The 20,856-nt window shown below is 40.1% G+C and overlaps 1 protein-coding gene, 2 long non-coding RNA genes and 1 pseudogene across 5 annotated transcripts; 2 read left to right on the plus strand and 2 right to left on the minus strand.

Annotated features, from left to right (window-relative positions):
• LOC134076331 (zinc finger protein 850-like) overlaps positions 1–20,856 on the plus strand; it is a 769,162-nt pseudogene that overhangs the window by 10,784 nt on the left and 737,522 nt on the right.
• LOC134092565 (zinc finger protein 436-like) lies at positions 3,168–8,628 on the minus strand. Of its 3 annotated transcripts, none has more exons than XM_062545716.1 (3): positions 8,497–8,628; positions 5,799–6,175; positions 3,168–5,048 (listed from the first exon to the last, which is right to left on the minus strand). In XM_062545716.1, exons 2-3 carry the CDS (start codon positions 6,130–6,132, stop codon positions 3,910–3,912), a joined length of 1,473 nt encoding a protein of 490 aa, XP_062401700.1. In that variant the 5' UTR covers positions 6,133–6,175; positions 8,497–8,628; the 3' UTR covers positions 3,168–3,909. The 3 variants fall into 3 exon arrangements, with proteins under 3 accessions (XP_062401700.1, XP_062401625.1, XP_062401539.1); XM_062545641.1 differs by lacking the exon at positions 8,497–8,628 and adding an exon at positions 7,405–7,565; XM_062545555.1 differs by lacking the exon at positions 8,497–8,628 and adding an exon at positions 7,400–7,565.
• On the minus strand, positions 11,334–12,878 carry LOC134098440 (uncharacterized). The gene is made up of 3 exons (XR_009941051.1): positions 12,845–12,878; positions 11,609–11,660; positions 11,334–11,393 (listed from the first exon to the last, which is right to left on the minus strand). It is a non-coding gene; the product is annotated as an uncharacterized LOC134098440 (long non-coding RNA).
• On the plus strand, positions 15,761–17,660 carry LOC134097700 (uncharacterized). The gene is made up of 3 exons (XR_009940943.1): positions 15,761–16,163; positions 16,375–16,414; positions 17,374–17,660. It is a non-coding gene; the product is annotated as an uncharacterized LOC134097700 (long non-coding RNA).

A 20,856-nucleotide genomic window follows, 5' to 3' on the forward strand; every position in this document is an offset into this window, starting at 1 on the left:
TCGGAAATACAGGAAATATTTTATTAGTTCATCACTCAGCAAGTAAATGAAAATATAAATGTTTAACAGTATGAGACATAAACATCTGATACTTAGGAATAAGACAAGGATTATGAAATCATTAAATAATAGCACAAAAAAGCAACGCTAATTGTTGTAATAGACCAATATTTAAAAAATGTTTTTTGATAACTGCAGCCATAATACCATCTTGAAATTTCACAGTCTGAAAGCCCATTCCATACTCTTTCTGGAGATGTGTTCAATTCATTGGTATAGCGTGTCATACCTCTGTAATGGGGAGATACAATATCATCCAAATTGATTATTTTTCAGTTTTGTGTTACAATACTTCCAACAAAAAAGCAATATAGACACCTCTTCATTACTTTTTCAAAGACAGCTTAAACACTTCTGTAGAGAGATATAACCATTTGTCAAACATTTTGTTTACAAATTGTGTAATGGAGCACCCAATGTGGGGGTTGAAAAAAAATCTGCCATTTTTCTTCTGATTTCACAAGATTGAAACACAGTCAGTGTATACGGCCTACGAATGAATATGTGGAATCTATAGGTAGCAATCATTATTCCCAGAAAATTTGAAGTCTTCAGCTTGAACACTTTTTGAGATAATGACATCTGAACTTTGCTGCAGATTTAGATGAGGGCGCCAATGTGCCAAAAATCAGAAGGGGGGTACCATGTTCAAAAACGTTTTTCTCTGGACGTATTAGGTATACCAATCTAATATTTTGGCTAAGTCAGTTTAAATGGTTACTCTTCAGGTGGTAAAATTTTGAAGGAAATCTGAGATGGTCAAGCAGAAGGCATTTGTTGAATTGAGGTGGAATGACCCTACTGTCTACATGAGCATGATGAGTACACGGTATCAATGAGGCTCAAAAGGTTTGCAATATGTTCCCGTCCTTCTTGTTCGTTCGTACTCGTCAGTCGACTTATCGCAACTTCATTACAAGATGGCGGCCAGCGGAGAGATTCTATGAAGGTACTGCTTGTATAAACAGTCTTTTTAAATAAACTTCCTGTGTACTTCCAAAGTTTTCAGTATCTTGTTTTAAATGTCAGGACCCTCAGAAGTCTACCAATGCAGTGTGGAGTTACTTGGAACCTTTTTAATGGTGCAAACATAACGATTTAGTTGCATAGGTTACGTTTTGCCCCCACAGCTAGCTGCAAGCCTAATGCAAGCTCGGCTGAAAACGGCGTAATTCGGGATGCTCGAGGGTGAGCGAAAGTGCCTATTGGACACATGTAAGTAGCCTACTCGGCAACATCTTTCAGTACAGCTTTTCACACCAAACTCTCCTTTAATGTCTTCATTCAAAAAATGAGTAAAAATCAAACCGCTAAGGACACCAGTGTTCTTTGTGATTGAAGAATGTATCGTAAATAAATAAATGTTCTTCCTTAAATGCTTAAATGCTCGGTATAAAAGTATTTGACCCCTATGTTAAATTCCCATAGGAGCAGGAGGATTTTTTTTCATTAGGCCAGGTATTTCATGGATCCAGCATATTATGCATCCTGATAAAGTTCCCTTGGCCTTTGGAATTAAAATAGCCCCACATCATCACATACACTTCACCATAGCTAGAGATTGACATGTGGGTATCATGTTAAATATGGGAGCACAGGGCTGACGCATCGGTGCTCACGCTTCAATGTCTTGCCCAAGGTGTGAAATGCACATTTATTTAGTTATTTATTAGCTTTAGTTAGATGAAAAACCTCGTACTTCACTCCTTATTCAAACTACAAAAGCACTCTGAGAGCGTAGACCACCAAGCGAAAACATAACCGCCTCCTGGATCCAGACGGTGATCCGGATCACTCCCAAAAGTAATCGTTTCATCAATATCCATTCTTAACTTTGTGAGTTATTTTGTGGACAAACAGACAGAAACAAACAGACAAACAAACGCAGATGAAAACATAACCTCCTTGGCAGTGTTGGGAAGGTTACTTAAGAAATGTAATGTGTTACAGTTACAAGTTACCCTGTTTAAAATGTAATAGTAGTGTAACTATTTGAATTGCTTTATCTGAGTAACATAACTATTTTTTTGATTACTTTTTGATTACTTTAAAGATATATATAGTCCCCAAATCCATGCGAAGATTTCGGCCTTGGTCTCCAGGCTGCCGAGCAGTTCGGCACAAGCGCACAAGGCAGCATGGGCATTCCCAGGCTATATTGAGCCCCTTTTAATACATGAATTAGCATCACATTTTTATGAGGATAATATAATGATAACCACCACAAGGTCAGACTACAAGCCAAATTTTACTGTCAAATCAATCTGAATTGACATACAGATATGTCACAGCCTTTTTTCCTTTATCATAACACGGCGCTGTAGTAATGGTCCCGTATCAAACTCTGGCTGTGGAGGGAAACCGTTCTTTTTACATACAATATTCTTTGCAAGGTTTTGTTGACAATATTGAGATGCAAATTGTAATTTTGAAAACATTCAAAAGTACTTGTAATTTAATTACACATTTTTCTCCAGTAATTGTAATGTATTACTGTTACATTTATTTTGTAATTAAATTAGGTAATGCAATTACATGTAATTTGTTACTCCCCAACACTGCTCCTTGGCGGAGTCACCTATCTATTCATGTTCTCATCACGGAGTTAAAAAGTAAAAATGAAGACCATTTCGAGACAGTGTCACCAAGCATGGAATTGTCGATTTACTACACTTAATGAAAGCAATTTCCTTCCATAAATCTTTGTAAGGGACTCAAGACTTAGAATGTTTTTAGAGTGCTGACCAAAGTATACTCTATAATTTGTCAAATGATATCCTATCTCAATCTTATATTTTGAGTAATTATGGGTAAAGTATTATTTATTTATTTATCTATTTGATAAAACAAATATGTCAACTCCCTGTGTCATCTGTTCTAACTTTCGTTCCATACATAGCCGCTAGGCTAAATTGTGATATGTGGTCCCATTCAGGGGCACTGGTAATTGGTGAAAAAGATCTATTCCACCCAACAGAACTTTAGGGAAAATCTAGATCTGTGAGAGCAACTATTTGCAGAATGGTTTAAATTTCACAATAAACGTTATGTTTTAATTACACAATGAACGGTTAATCTGGAATGTCATTGAATGTCAAGGAATGTCATTGAATGTAAAGCAGCAGTATATTTTATTGAAAACACTCAAGATCACATCTTTGTACAGACAAGGCGATCTTGCTACAAACAATGAGGCTAAACAGAAAAAAAGATATGATAATAAAAATTACCAAATTGAATCCAACTTTTTGCAGTTATATGAAAATATAAAGATTTCATAGAAAAGATCATTGTCAAGTTTCCACTTTCACAGCAGTGAAAGTAAAGATTTTTCATTTGCAAGTGTTTCACCTCAGAGTGAGATATTGTCTTACCCCGAGGTGTGAGAGTTTTACCTTTCAAAGGAGTTTCAATAGGGTGCCGCGGTAACACAACTCCATCTGGCTGCTCTACACCTGTTCCAATGGGGGCCTGAAGGGGCACGAGCCACAGGGAGTCTGACCCGGGTCATTTTGGGTCATTTGGGGTCATTTTGGGTAATATTGGCCTCACGATCCAACCCAACACCTTTCTAGAGACGAGGAACTATCAACGCTTTTTCACCCATCACATCACAGTCCTTACAGGCAACAGGGGTATGGGTAGACAACCGCCATATTGGCCTCACGATCCAACCCAACACCTTTTGGCCTTTGGAGGGCCTTTTGAGTGCTGTGTCTCCCCATTAGAAAGTCTCTGCGATTGTGCACAGAGAACGTTCATGAAGTCAACGTCCAGTGTAACAGCAGCATCTGCCATTTCTAGAGACGAGGAACCAACGGTGCTTTTTCACACATCTCTGTGGCTTCTTTATTTCTCATCAGCGTGTACCATCATGTGCTTTTGAAGATTCGAGGAACGTTTGAATTCTTTTCCACACTTGGAACACTGATGAGGCCTCTCTCCAGTGTGAACTAGAATGTGTTTTTTAAGATTTGAAATTTGTGAAAAACCTCTCGCACACTGAACACATTTATGAGGCTTCTCTCTAGTGTGTATGAGCATGTGGCGTTTGAGATCTGTGGACCTTTCAAATGCTTTTCCACACTGGACACATTTATGAGGATTCTCTCCCGTGTGGACGCCTCCTAGCATGTGGGCCCTAAAATCTGAAACGTGTGAAAACCCTTTTCCACACTGTTCACATGTATGAGGTTTCTTTCCTTTGTGAATAAACATATGACGTTGAAGATTTGCCAGCCTTCTAAAAGATTTTCCACACTGGACACATGTATATAGCTGCTCTCCAGTGTGCATTTTCATGTGGGTTTTAAGAGCTGAAATTTGCAAAAACTCTTTTCTACAATGGACACATTTATGAGGCTGTTTCTGTCGAGTGTGTGTTAGCATGTGACATGTAAGGCTTGAAAATCGTAAAAAGGCTCTCGCACACTGGACACATTTATGAGGCTTCTCTCCAGTGTGTATGAGCATGTGGCGTTTGAGATCTGTAGACCTGTCAAAAGCTTTTCCACACTGGACACATTTGTGAGGCTTCTCCCCCGTGTGAAGGCCTACCAGCATGTGGGCCTTCAAATCCGAGCGTTCTATAAACCCTTTCCCACACTGATCACATGTATGGGGCTTCTTTCTCACGTGAATTAACATATGATGACGTCGAAGACTTTCTAACCTTCTAAAGGTTTTTCCACACTGGACACATTCGTGAGGCCGCTTGTCCCCAGTGTGTGCTGGCATGTCCCGTGTCAGGCTTGTAGGTCGAGAAGTGGACGCTGAACATGTCTCTCCAGAGTCGTGAGTCTTTTTGTCCGTGCTCAGCTCTGTTCTGCCGAAAGTGTGTGTCTGCCGATGCTTCTCGGCTTCTCTCAGGGCTGTGAAGCTCTTCCTGCAGACGGTGCAGTGGTGCAGCCTTCCTTTGAGTTGCAGGCTGAGGTCATCATTCTGTCCGTGGATCTTCTGTCGTGTGGTATGTGGGTGTTCTGATACACCTGGAAGAGTTACCATAGAGACGTAGAATTAGAATGAAGAGTTACCAAGGAGACGTAGAATTAGAATGAAGAGTTACCATACCAACTTAGACAGAATGACAGGTTCTACAAGGAGCGATTCAATATTGTCTGATGAAATGTTCTACTTCATGTCTATTTGTGAACAAGATGGGCAGCTATTCGATCATGAGAAGATGTACGATATTGCGTTTGATTGCTAACTTCACCTTTAATTACTGATGTCATTTATCAGTTGGAATTCCTTATCAATGTTACTAAACAATTCTCCCTGATATCGATAAACTGTTTTTCAAAGCTCAATTTGTTTGGCTTGTTTAGATCAGGGGTTCCCTGATCTAGTAATCAGTGTATCCCAGCCGAAGCAAACAATGAGGCCCCAAAAAACGCGATTGGTGGACACAGCACCTGATTTTCCGATTATCAAACAAAACCCGGGTTCGAGGCCAATCACACCCAATCCCTCCCACATGCTTCCTGTCAGTCTCTTGCTATTGTATCAAAATAAAGACAAAAAAGGCCCAAAAATATACTTTAAAAAAAACAGCTGCACACAAAATGTGGCCCAACACATTGTGTAAAGTAATGGGCCATTATGTATCTTCTACATGTGAACAGTCAAAGTAATGGGCCTACACAGTGCTGCCACTGACCTCAGTGCAACAGCGCCCTCTAGAGTCACAAATGTGGCCCAACACGTTGGTCTGTTTAGCTCTGTGTGAGAGGACTTACTTTCCAGCAGACAGCCGGGCTCGTCATGCTGCACCTCCTCTTCTTCCTTCTCCTCCTCCTCCTCTTCTTCCTCCTCTTTCTTCACTTCTTCTTTCTTCACCTCTTCTTCCTTCACTATTGTCTGTAGCATTTCATTGTAAGAAAACCTTAGTGAGTCTGTGTCGTCTGTTTCAGTTTTACAGTGAAACTCTACAAAGGGCTTTTCTTCTTCATCTGGACATGTAATCATGTGATCATATTCCTCCTCTTTTATATCCTCTTCTTTCACGATCACTCTCAGGCCAAACTGGTGCGTTTCAGCACAGCCGGAACTAAATGGACGTGCAAGATCCATGTAGCTAGCAGAGCAAAGATGATCCCAAGAAGAGTTTGTTAGCCTGTAACAAAGTAAAGAAAAATAAAGGTCAAAGTCGTTTTTTTTAATATAAATAAATAGATGAATAAATAAATACATAAATAATAGAAAGCAATGATCCAAAGTAAATAGAAATAAAGGTCAAAGTCGGGTTTTTTAAAATAAATGATAATAGGCTAATAATAATAATAACAATAGAAAGCAATGTTCCATGAACAATTAGGCTATTTGGCAACCAAAATGTTTGGCAACGATATTTAACCACGTAGCCTAAGAAACACCGTGGTAACATTTTATCTTGCATTCAGTGACACAAATGGTTACATTGCTCCAGGGCTGTCAAGTCTCACGCTTTGAGCGTGACAGTCACGCAATTTGACCGATTCTCACACCACACGCCATACTTGACATTTCTCACGCAAAATATTTCCCCATTCAGTGCACTATATAGGCCTATATGTTTTTTTTCATGATGATAAACTTTGGTCATTGCCTTGCCGTAGTTCGAGCTCTGATTGACTGACAGCAGTAGCCAATCCATCAGTCCTTTGTGCCTAAATCTCACCAACCATGGAAGGCATCACGCAATATAAACAAATCAGAAGCAACGTAAAGCGGGTCTTGGCGCCTCTAACTTATCTTTGAAACACACAACAGCGCCGACTCCGACAAATAGTTTAAAACGTTCTACTGCTTGCTAGGTTTTGTTCACTGTTGATTCGCTGTTTCTCCTTGTTTTTCCAAGTTAACGTTAAGGCTGCTAAGTCTATAATTGTCACTTGTTGCAGAGCTGTGTAACATTTAGCCTATTTGCCTCTTTCTTGATAAGTTCACACTTGAAAAATGTGACAGTGAAAAAATGTTCGCCGCCGATTTATAGTCGGCGGACGAACTCTCACACTTGCCATTTTCTGAAACTTGGCAGCCCTGCATTGCTCTTTTAACTCCTTGTCCGAGCGAGTGACTACAACCAGAGGACCAGCGAGCCAAAGGCAAGCGGACCGTCAGATCTGCCCATTCATGCCGGTAGTCTGAGAGTGATCCGCCGGACTCGTGTTATCTGAGGGCTATGCTATTGCTACGAAGCGAGGTTATTGGCTCACTCTTAACTTTAAGGAGAAACTGCTGATATCTAAAGGTGGTTTAATTGCCTGTGGCTTCTTCAGTCGCTCCCGAAGTTACCCTGAGACGACGTTGGGCTAACCAGCGATTAGCCTAGCCTACTTAGTGTCAACAACACACATACCGTACCCTTCCTCCTCTGGTTCTCTGCATCGTCAACTTCGGTCTGTCGATTTGGCGTTTGTGTCTGAATCTGGAGTTTTGGACAATGTTTTGAACCAACATCTACTAACGTTATCTCGGGGTGGACTGCGTGTACATTTCCCTGCTTGCGACTTAAGATAGGACCAGCGACAACAATGATCATTTAAAAAGAAATCCAATATGGAAGCTATTTGATAATTCTTCAAAATAAAAGTTTTTCATTCGTTTTGAATAGGCTGCTAATTTAAAACATTAATGTCACCAAAGGTAAACTAACTTCGACATATTATTATTATTGAACATAAAATAATAAAAAATAATAATAAATTATAAAATAAGGATAATAAATGATTAGGCTAAATAAGAAACTGGAAAAAAAAAAAAAAAAAACTTAAAATTGGATTCTGTTTACCAACCTATCACAGTGGCGAATTCTTTAGTAGTAAATTAAGTTAGTAAATAATTTATCAACTTTGTTGGTTGCAATATGGAATTTCCCATTGCCAACTAACTGTTTTGGGGAAACACACCCCAGGTCACATAGACACTTGTGTCAGGCTATAGAACAGTATAGACCTACAGATGGAAGTTGTCGCTATTTTCATTGGGCTACTAATTATTGCTATTGTATTTACATTACTGTTTTATTATTTCCCATAATGTAGGCTACCAACATTTTAAAATTGTTCACTGTTCATTTTTAACTACTGTTTTGTTTTTATTTGCAAGTTGCTTTGGACAAAAGTGTCCGCTAAATCATATAACCATAGCCATGATCATATTCTAAACGGGGTTTGAAAAGGAATTTTTATCTAGTAGCCAGTGTTGCCAGATTGGGTTGACTGATTTCCGCCCAATCACCCCGCCGTCTTCAGCAAAAAAACGCCTGATGACGTTTTTCTCATATTGAACTCAAAATGTTATTTACCCGCCTACATCTTATTTCCCCCCGCCGAACGATATAAAGGAAGCCCAATTGGGCGGTCACACGCCCAATCTGGCAACACTACTAGTAGCCTAAATGCCCTTTATATTTAAGCTCAAAATACTCAAGATGAAGACATGATGCTCACTCACCAGCTCTGCTGTACGAAATAATCCCTTGCCAGCTGCCACTGTATTCACAAAGAATTAATCATTTTCCGATGTAACCACAAACTAAAGAAATGATCACTTGCGAATGTATTCACAAATAATTAATAATTTGCCAAATGTAATCACAAACTGAAAAAAAAATTACTCGCGAATGTAATCACAAAGAATTAATAATTTGCCGATGTAATCACAAACTAAAGAAATACTCATCATCAATAATCACAAGCTAAAGTGACAAAAACAAATCTGATGGATTGCGGTGCTGCCTTTAGTCTTCGAGGCGCACAGAGACACAAGCTGCCCCATGAGGTGCCCGACTCACAGAGACACAAGCTGCCCCACCAGCTGCCCCATCGACTCTGACGTGAGGTTCACAGACACAAGCTGCCCCACCAGCTGCCCCATCGACTCTGACGTGCTGCTGTATCAGTGGCCCTCTCTGGCATGAGGTCATGCTCTGGTAACTTCTATTGTTGAGGAGACACCCTGTGCTCTCTCTCTCTCTCTCTCTCTCTCTCTCTCTCTCTCCCCTTGACCCCCCTACCCTTCCTTTCTTTCTTTGCTACAATAGCATAGTAGTACTCACCGCTGTCAAAAATAAAGTTAAACTATTGCAACTGTGGCACAAGAATGTCACTATATTGCAAAGTATATGACAATAAATTTGAAACTTGAAACTTGAAACTTGGTTGGAACAATAAGAACACACAACAACCTATGGAAGAACCAGTTTTGATCTTCCCCAGAATGCCAGCATGCATGTGTGAAGAATCAATCGGCTGCCTTATCTACGAGACTCAGAGACCACAAGCAGCACTGTTAGTGACTCATCGTCTGTCATGACCCACGGCCCAGTGGGCATTTGATATCAATTTGACATCAATATGACATCGAACATTGACGTCAAAATTACGTCACGAAATAGGTCTAGAATGAAAGTCATATTGACGTCAATGTACTGATGTCAATTTGATGTCAAGATTTTGACCTCTGCTGATGTCATTTTGATGTTATTTTGATGTCATGTTTTGCCGGGATTTGATGTCAATTCAACATGTATTTGATGTCATGATGGTTGATTACGTTTTGATGCTATTTTGATATCATTCAATATCAGGCTTTGATGTCAATTCAACATTTATTTGACATCAAGATGTCATGATGTTGATGTCATTTCCATGTCAAGTTTTGTTGGCATTTGATGTCAATTCAACATTTATTTGATGTCAAGATGTCATGATGTTGATGCATAGGAAGACAATGTTTTAATGCTATTTTGCTATCATTCAATATCAAGCTTCGCTGTCAATTCAACATAAATCCGAAATCAAACATTAATGACAAAAGTATGAACATTTATTGACAAATTTTGATATAATTTCAATGTCAAGAATCACTCAGGACAGGATAAGAAAGCGTAGACCCCCAAACCAGACTGGAGCCACTTGTGAATAACCTGTAACACAGATACATAAATGTACATTTCATTAGAGAGCTTTTCGGTAGAGGGTAGGTTTTATTACAGCAGACAAAGGCATTTAAGCATGTTGACATTTACCTTCACTTCGTCCTGAACTAGTAACACCAGTTACAGAGGCATATGGTTATTTTTATTATTAATGTTTAGACCAAAAGTCAAATAAATCAAATGTATAACTGTTTAGCTTACTTCACTTGGGTGGCAGGACAGGATGAGAAAGTGTAGACCCCCAAACCAAACTGGAGCCACTTGTGAATAACCTGTAACGCAGATACATAAATGTACATTTCATTAGAGAGCTTTGAGGTAGAGGGTAGGTTTTATTACAGCAGACAAAGGAATTTAAGCATGTTGACATTTACCTTCACTTCGTCCTGACTAGTAACACCAGTTACAGAGGCATATGGTTATTTTTTATTATTAATTTTTAGACCAAAAGTCAAATAAATCAAATGTAAAACTGTATAGCTTCCTTCACTTGGGTGGCAGGACAGGATGAGAAAGCGTAGACCCCCAAACCAGACTGGAGCCACTTGTGAATAACCTGTAACGCAGATACATAAATGTACATTTCATTAGAGAGCTTTTGAGGTAGAGGGTAGGTTTTATTACAGCAGACAAAGGCATTTAAGCATGTTGACATTTACCTTCACTTCGTCCTGACTAGTAACACCAGTTACAGAGGCATATGGTTATTTTTTATTATTAATTTTTAGACCAAAAGTCAAATAAATCAAATGTAAAACTGTATAGCTTCCTTCACTTGGGTGGCAGGACAGGATGAGAAAGCGTAGACCCCCAAACCAGACTGGAGCCACTTGTGAATAACCTGTAACGCAGATACATAAATGTACATTTCATTAGAGAGCTTTTGAGGTAGAGGGTAGGTTTTATTACAGCAGACAAAGGCATTTAAGCATGTTGACATTTACCTTCACTTCGTCCTGAACTAGTAACACCAGTTACAGAGGCATATGGTTATTTTTATTATTAATGTTTAGACCAAAAGTCAAATAAATCAAATGTAAAACTGTATAGCTTACTTCACTTGGGTGGCAGGACAGGATGAGAAAGCGTAGACCCCCAAACCAGACTGGAGCCACTTGTGAATAACCTGTAACGCAGATACATAAATGTACATTTCATTAGAGAGCTTTTGAGGTAGAGGGTAGGTTTTATTACAGCAGACAAAGGCATTTAAGCATGTTGACATTTACCTTCACTTCGTCCTGAACTAGTAACACCAGTTACAGAGGCATATGGTTATTTTTATTATTGATGTTTAGACCAAAAGTCAAATAAATCAAATGTAAAACTGTATAGCTTACTTCACTTGGGTGGCAGGACAGGATGAGAAAGCGTAGACCCCCAAACCAGACTGGAGCCACTTGTGAATAACCTGTAACGCAGATACATAAATGTACATTTCATTAGAGAGCTTTTGAGGTAGAGGGTAGGTTTTATTACAGCAGACAAAGGCATTTAAGCATGTTGACATTTACCTTCACTTCGTCCTGAACTAGTAACACCAGTTACAGAGGCATATGGTTATTTTTTATTATTAATGTTTAGACCAAAAGTCAAATAAATCAAATGTAAAACTGTAAAGCTTACTTTACTTGGATGGCAGAACCCCCAAACCAGACTGGAGCCACTTGTGAATGACCTGCAACACAGATACATAAATATGCATTACGTTTATCATCAGAAAGAAATGGCCAAATATTTATCATAACCAATAATACACCCCATTAAAAAATGCATTATATTGGGATCCACAGAATATGGTGCTGATCATTTTAGCTCATCTTCCCATATATTCTAAACATTCACCACAAAGTGTCTGGTCTGTGCCAAGGCAAAGCAAGGACATACATGAAGTCAACAACTGCCTCTTCTATTTTGCCTCTTCTCAGTTAAATCTTACTCCAAGGAACGTTCAATGTCATTAAATGAACTCGTAGACGACAGTATTTCTACATGAAAATTTAAAACAAATAGCCTCGTGCCCTTTGTGCATTTATATTTCGTAAAAGTTAGAGAGTAATCTCTAGCAGCTACAGTTCAATCTAAAAAGTCACCAGGAAACACGTCTGGAAACCGGACTTTTTAGATTGAATAGTAGGCCTGTTTGCTGGTTTCTAACGTGTACAAAATATAAGCACGAGTCCCAAAGCTATTTGTTGCTGCCAGCAGAGAATGTCGAGCTATGACGTATGTGTTTGAGCATGCGGCAGCTGGTTAGCGCTACCTTATTAGAACTAGCAGGCTACTGCTAACGTCATTCATAATTTAAAACCATTAGCTAGCAGCTAACGTTATCCCGGACTGGTGAACAATGTGAAATCAGCCTCCCTCCCAGAAAGAAATGATGTTTAGACACATCCGAATTGGCCTTCGTTTTCTTAAAGACTCCCGAGTCCAACATCTAAGCTTTCATAACGTTAACAAAAACTAGTTTTCCTGTAACTTTAATGCTATCGTTAGCTAACAAGCTAACGCTAGCTAACGCAAGCCAACTTTTGTTGTTCACAAACACAAAGTTAGCGTTAAACCAAATTAAACGTTGCTCATTTTAAACTCAGTTCTGAGTTTAGCTTTCATTAAAAGGGTAACAAAGCCCTAGTTGGACAGGATTTAGCCCTGTCTAAAGTGGGCTAAATTAGCTTGCGAAAGCTAGCAGCTAGACCGTAGCTGGTGTGTAAATATGAGCAATATCTGCAGACCAGCAAATCTTCGGATAATATCAGCAAATAAAGCTAGATAAGTAGGTTACTTGTGTTATGGAAGTACTTTTTCAGTGGATAGACTTGGTAGCTGCATAAATAAAGCATATAGGAGCATACTTACAGTGAGCCTTCAGACGCCGCTGTTTCGTCTTCCACTTCATCAACGAGAAATTTTAAAACTGAAGGAGCCGTTAGGACTGGAAAGGGCGCTTCGATGTGCGTATCCGCACGGAGTCCGCCGCAGAGGGTCCGTTTTGGAACCCTCTGCTGTGTGGGTCAGGATGTTGAAAAACTCGCGTCGATTTACAATGAGTAGGCTAATAATATACCTTTTCAGACATTTTAACAGACGTTGTTTTGACATAATTTTCACATCAATTTGACGTCTTATTTCCTGACATCAAATCAACGTTGATTTAATGTCAATAATATAGACCTGAGATGTAGGGACCAGAAAAAACATGTTAGATTGATACCTTTGTTGGGCCTCTTTACAACCACAAGGAAATCATTACAAAATATAATGAAATTATGCATATTTATGCACGTCATACATGTTGGTCAAAATCTTGACTACTTGTTGATGTCAAATTGACGTCAGGATGCCAGCTGGGGGAGTCTGTCACGCTGGTGACTTCTTTTGTAACTGAGGAGATGATAAACAGTATCGGATCATGCCTGGATAGCCAAAAAAAACAAAAAAAACAGCCAACTGAAAAAGTGTCCCAGATAGCAAACCCCTTTGGGCCGGACCCGCATAAAAGCCTCTAGATCCGGACGTAGCTTACACACGGTTTCTGGCTAAGGACCAGATCTGGGCCGGTTAGACTTTTCAGCTTTAACTGCAGTGCTGTTTTTCTTACGATCAGCAGATATGGCCCAGATCCACTTACCACATCGGAACCAAAGCTTCCTCAAAGACAGTTCACTGATGTGGCCCACATCTGTAATACGGACCTAGACCACCTTCAAACTATTCAACGAGGCCAATCACAGCCAAATAGCTTACAAACAAAACTTATAACTGATCCTCGTTTATTTCCAGATAATCTGGTAAAAAAATCACCCTAGATATGATTTCAAAATCATATCCAGCTAACATTTTTGGGGGGTGCAAGGAAAGTTTTTGTTGTTGTTGTTTTTATTGTTGTTGTTGTTGGTTTGTTTGGGCAGCAATTTTCCATGAAAAGGCCACCTGCTTGCTGATCGCACGCCTACCTGGACTATTGACAACTAGGCAACTGCTTTACAAATAGAATACATCCTTAAAAATATATACAGCATATAAGGTCCATATAAGGCCACATCCGCCTGACAGTCTACCTCCGTTTTGGCTACGGGCACCGGACCCGTTCCGCCTCGCCAGCGCGCCTTCATTCACCGGGTCCGCGACGGACCCTGTACGGATGCGTACACCGAACGCGCCCTAACGGTTTATTTCATCAGTTTTTTCGCTGATGGAGTGCTGCCGAGTGTGAGACAAAACGGTGGCGTCTGAAGGCTCACTGTAAGTATGCTCCTATATGCTTTATTTATGCAATTACCTAGTCTATCCAGTGAAAACGTACTTCCATAACACAAGTTGCCTACTTATCTAGCTTTGTTTGCTGATGTAATCCGAAAATGTGCTATAATGGCCGGCTGATGGTAGCTCACATTTACATACCAGCTAGCAGCTAGCTGCTAACGTGTAGCTTGCGCAAGCTAATTTAGCTCACTTAGTCCTGTCCAACTTTATGAACTTTTTTAGAAATGTATAATTAACTCAATACTGAATTTAAAATGAGCGCAACTTGATTTGACGGTAACCTTATGTGTTTGCCCGTGAACAACAAAAGTTGCCTTGCGTGAGCTAGCATTAGCAGGCTAGCTTGTTGACCAACGATAACTTAAAGTTGTTACACAAACATAATAGTTTTTTGTTAACGTTATGAAAGCTTAGATGTTGGACTCGGGAGTCTTATCTCCCGAGAGAAAACTTAAGCTATTTCGTATGTGTTTAAACCTCATTTCATTCTGGGAGGGAGGCTGATTTCACATTGTTTCCCTGTCCTGATTTGAAATGCTGATTTTAAATTATGAACGACGTTAGCGGCTGGTTCCAAAACGTAAACCTATGCGCCCTGTCACCCTCATGCTCAGACATTGTTGACACTTTTAGAAGGCAGGAACAGAACAGCTTCGGGATTCATGCCCTTATATTTTGTACACGTTAGTGAGAAACCAACTAACTGTCCTACTATTCAATCTAAATAGTAGAGATTCCTCCCTAACTTTTATTAAGTAAAAATTCCGAAGCCATTTGTTTAATGCAGAAATACTGCCGTCTACGAGTTCATTTAATGATGTTGAAAGTTTGTTGGAGTAAGATTTGACTGAAAAGGGACAATTAGAAGAGGCAGTAGTTGACTTGATGTATATCCTTGCTTTGCCTTGTCACGGACCAGACTGTTTTCAATGTTTAGAATGGGGTGTAATATTAAGTATTGATAAATATTTGCCTATTTCTTTCTGATGATGAGAGTAATGCATATTTATGTATCTGTATTACAGGTCATTCACAAGTCTGGTTTGGGGGTCTACCCTTGCTCATCCTGTCCTGCCACCCAAGTAAAGTAAGCTATACAGTTTTACATTTGATCTATTTGACTTTTGGTCCACATTAATAACACAAATAACCATATGCCTTTGTAAGTGGTGTTACCAGTTCAGGATGAATTGAAGGCACATGTCAAAATACATGACTGCCTTTGTCTGCTGAAATAAAAACCCACCTTATACCTTAAAAGCTCTCTAAAGAAATGTACATATATATATTTTTTTTTTCCAGAAGAGAAATAACCACAGGCTCTGCAACTGCTGTTTCCAGGTAAGGATCAAAGCTTCGGGATTCGTGCCCTTATATTTTGTACACATTAGTGAGAAACCGGCTAACGGGCCTACTATTAAATCTAAAAAGTCTTGTTTCCAAGTGACTCTTTAGACTGAATAGTAGAGATTCCTCCCTAACTTTTATAAAGTGTAAGGGCACAAATCCCGAAGCCATTTGTTTTATGCAGAAATACTGCCGTCTACAAGTTCATTTAATGATGTTGAAAGTTTCTTGGATTAAGATTTGACTGAAAAGGGGCAATATAGAAGAGGCAGTAGTTGACTTGATGCATATCTTCGCTTTGCCTTGTCATAGACCAGACTGTTTTCAATGTTTAGAATATATGGGAAGGGAAGCTAAAATGAAAATATTCTCTGGATCCCAAAATAATGCTATTTTCTAATGGGGTGTAATATTGGTATTGATAAATATTTGGCTATTTCTTTCTGATGATGAAAGTAATGCATATTCATGTATCTGTGTTACAGGTCATTGTCACAAGTCACAAGTGGCTCCGGTCTGGTTTGGGGGTCTACCCTAGCTCATCCTGTCCTGCCACCCACACAAAGTAAGCTATACAGTTTTACATTTGATCTATTTGACTTTTGGTCCACACATTAATAATACAAATAACCATGTGATATGCCTTTGTAAGTGGTGTTACCAGTTCAGGATTAATTGAAGGTACATGTCAACATACATGAATCCCTTTGTCTGCTGTAATAAAAATCCACCTTATGCCTCAAAAGCTAATGGAATGCACATATTTTTTATTTCAGAAGAGAAATAACTACAGGCCTCTGCAACTGCTGTCTCTAGGTAAGGATGAATTGAGATACATTCAACATAAAATATATATAGCCTATATGTATATACAATTATTTATTCTACATGCTGAAATGTCTGATATTCATGACCGCACACTTCATGCAGATTATATTCACATTACAACTCCACCTCTTTAATTCAGCTGTCTGATTGAAGCCTCAAAATATTGTAAACAAAGTAACATAGTTGGCTAGCTTGTCATAGTCTACTGGTTGGACTGTTCAGTTTCCCCATGTGTGTTTAAGTTTAAAAGTAGAGTAATACTTGTGTCCTTGAGAGAGGCGCTTTTGAGTCTTTTGAGTTGAAAACATTGGTATTGAGATGATCAGTCAACTTGAATGCAAGAGTGTGCGCCGCTTGCTAACCGGATTTTATAATACGCTAATTCAGCTAGTCGTCTTCTATGCATCATTGTTTTCACGATTGTGAATGTTTTATTCGGATTGCATGTGCTTGTTGATGGGCGGGTGTCCATTGAGTGTGCGCGAGAGAAATCGGGCCATTCAGACATGATATGCGGAATGTACGGCCACCTGTTGTTCACGTCTTCTTTAGAATTTCTGTCAATTTCTGTCAAATGCGGCCGCGCCGTTAATGCCTGACCGCGGAAGAGTGTCGTTTTCACTAGCCTTTGAATGTTTCCGTGACTGGATTCACAGGACAGTTGTGGCGACAACATTACGGCGAAATTACCAGGTTAGCTACAGGAAAGTAGATAGTATACGGATATATGAATTCAGACATCACAGCAAAGACAACCCTACCGTAGCCTACACACCGTGGACATTGTGGAAATACACGTCTGTCTGAAAACGGCCACAGTTTGGTAAAGTTGCATGCATTGTCTACAATGAAAACTCCTTCCACCCGAGCAGCGGCAGGTGCACCAGTGCGAGCCTGCCCATATAATTTAGTAGCACACTAATATAACGTATTTTCTTTTTCCACAGGAACGGTACGCAAGTGTCCAGTGACAGCCCAGGCAACGGATACCGTAGCGACATTCACCAATGTGCTGGCGCATGACCGAGAAGGGGGGACGTCGCAAACGCCAGTGTGAAGGAGCAAGCTAGATTCATTGATGATCATCATGTTTTGAATAAAGTTTTTTTGGAAAAAAAAGTAAACATTTTCTTCGATTCTGATTAGGGTTATTGGGGTATTGGACTATGTTAGTCGCTGGGTAATTTTCTTAGCCTTGTTTTAAAGACACCAAGCGAGAATGTTAGATTGTTAAATGTGAAGGCTACTTTATGCGGATGTAGGCCTATGATTGTTGCTTCTGACTGTAGGGTAATTAAATAAGGTAGCCCAAACACATCATAGACTAAACATCATGTAGCCTAACTATAAATGCCGAAAATAAGGCATAGCTGGCATCGATCCGGTACGCGGTTCCATGCCGCATCTATACGGGACTGGGCCAGCGCTGTTCCAGTTCCAATTCGGAGCCGTGCAACGGAGCCTGACCACTTCGTGGCCGATGTGCGTTTGGACGCTGGGCCGTGTCCGTTAAACGGATCAGATGCGGATGGAACGGTAAGTGTGGGCCAGATCCACCCCAGTGTAGTTTTACTGTTTTGGTACGGGAATGGGCCAGCGCCGACCCATCTCCGGTGCAGAGCCATAAAACGAATCCTGACCACTATCGGCCCGCTGTGCGTTTGGACGCTGGACCGTGTCCGTGAGACGGATCCGGGGCGGACCGCATGATAGGTGTGGGCCAGGTCCACGCCAGAGTGGTTTTGCTATCTGGGGTGTGTGTGTGTGTGTGTGTGTGTGTATGTGTGCGGGAGATTTATGACTAACCACAGTTCACACACTACTCAACCTGTTGTACCACAGTCTGATAGGTTGCTTTCCAGATAATGTGACACCCTCAGACATTTTTTTAACCTGTTGAGGAGTGAATTATTTTCCAAGTTCCTTCTAGAATTCAACGCTAACAATCCGTTTCAGTGTTCTGTATAGTCTGTGGAGAAAATCTTGGAGGGTAATTGTCTCATCATAATGCGGAACTCTCAGTTCACGAACATTCTAATCACTAATCTAAAAACTTTCCTAGGGATATTATTTTTCTGCTGAATCTATTTTTGCTGTTTTGCCGAGCTCTCGTATGTGAAACTCAGAGTGCAAACTCTAAGATGACCTCTAAAATATCAGGAAATTCCCTATTTTAAAACTTTACATAATGTGGGTCATGATAGGGACAACAAATTTGTTTTAAGAGTGTAGGCTACTGTACCTTCAACAGTACAAGTCCAGTGTCTGTAGAAGAAAAAGAAAGTACTGTACTGTATTTGTGTTACCTACATATAGTTGTTACATTGTAATACTGAGTGCTTTTACAAAACTGCCAATTTGCCTACATTTTTCATCAGAGGCAAAGGGCTGACCTGAGACCTGCTGGATGGGGTAAATCTGGTATCTTGATAGATTTAATATACAAATCATTCTTAGCTCCAGTCAAGGCCTCATTGTCCTCAGAGTACATGTAACAGCTGCAGTGCTACACCTTTGTTACTCTTTGATACAGTGGAATAAACCTGTTAAGTGTACCAGTTAATGAATTGCATCATGAACAGATGAAGACATGCGATGAAGACATGCGTGTCACAAACTACACACACCTACCCCAACTGTCTGTGCAATCCCCCTGCTATATGCAAATCCTTAACAGAAATAATGCAGACATACTGCATGCCAATGAACCACAATGACATCAGCAGATGTGAACACCCAGATACTTATAGCTCTCCACCACCTCCACCTCCTCCCCAAGGATGTAAATTGCCCAGGGCAATGAAGACATTTCATGTGTTCTGATTGGATGATAAAGTTCTCAAGAAACTGGGTTGGTATGAGTGGGAGTGTATTGTGTGTGAGCAACCTACAAGCAACCTACACACACACACACACACACACACACACACACACACACACATACATACATTTGATTTCTTTATTTTAATCCACCAACCAAATTTCTTGTACAGAAAGGATTAAAATATTCTCAGAGAAAATACAACTTTGACATTCAAGGGTACATAAAGCATCGCCTGCGCCACACAGCAAGACTGCCTATATCACAGCTGATATGAAGTTGTTTACACTTTCCATTTGATAGCCCTGCCAGACTAGCCTTAGTCCACTGATTGTCAGTTTGTGGACATGTCCCAGGCTGCCAAATATCAATGCCACAAACTTACGTAAGGGATAATCAATGACGCGCCGTGCGTTTATAGGAAAATAATGCACGTTCGAAGTGGTAATAAGGACCCGACGCCCAGGTGTGCTGGGAGCATGGATCTTGGACTGCCGCTGGCGAACTTGAAAAGTCTCACTGCACAGTAACGTTGGGCGACTTCTTGAGTCTACAAAGTTAACTAAAGTGTATTCACTGTAGACATACAGTATGGTGGATTTAGAGCACCATTGGTCATATAACAAGTAATCTAGTAGGCTATTTTTAAAAAGGCAATCTGTGGGGGGGTTTTGGTCGCTCTTACGATAACTTCTGACATGATCATCTTTGGTGTGCTGGGAGCATGGATCTTGGACTGCCGCTGAGCCCTGAAGACAGCGCTAACGTGACTGACAGCCTGGTGAAAGAGGAGGATCGTGCTCCCAGAGTGTAGTGTAGTGTTGCAGCTATTATGTTTAGGTCAACAGATCAACTATGCTGTCCTAGTAAGTAAGTAAAGTCAAGTGAAATGTATTCCTAAGGCACATATAAAATACAGCTGACACTGACCACAGTGCCGTACAGGTGCAAGTTAACAAGCAGCAAAATAGGTAAAAATGAAAAGAAACATAAAAAAAATAGGCAAAAATAAAATAGAATAAAATAACAATAAATACAAGGGTCACATGCACCAGAACTTGTCAAGTGGGTCTCTCATTAATTGCCCAGGGCAACCACATAATCAGTTCCATGCGCCCCTATTGGATGAAAGAAACTTGATTTTACTTGTATCATGTGTTGGGTGAGCAACCTACAGCACACTGTAAAAAAATGGGCTGTTCAATTCATCAAACCGTGCTATGTTACAATGTCATGAAACAGTTCTGAATGAAACATATCCTCGACTTTGAGAAACAGCCATAGTCAGTGAACCCTTTAGTCTTGTTTTGGTTTACACAATGGCCACTGCCTGAATAAGGCTTTAAAACATTAATGTATTCCGGGAGTAAAACCACACTGATCTCTAATATGGACACAAAGCGCCCTCTAGTGGCTGAGAGCAGAACTGTTGAGGACACACCAACTGAGATCAAGGTGAAATGCAGCGTGTTTCTCAAGGATTGGTCCTTCCAAGCCACTTTTTCAAGGATGTTACGTCATCAAATCTCGTCAAGCACTGTCCCAAAGTCAAGGATGCTTTCAAATTCTAGCAAGTACTGAGTCCTTCGTTCTGAGAATTTCTGAGAAT

Source organism: Sardina pilchardus, chromosome 1 (assembly GCF_963854185.1).
Source record: "Sardina pilchardus chromosome 1, fSarPil1.1, whole genome shotgun sequence".
Classification (NCBI taxonomy): domain Eukaryota; kingdom Metazoa; phylum Chordata; class Actinopteri; order Clupeiformes; family Clupeidae; genus Sardina; species Sardina pilchardus.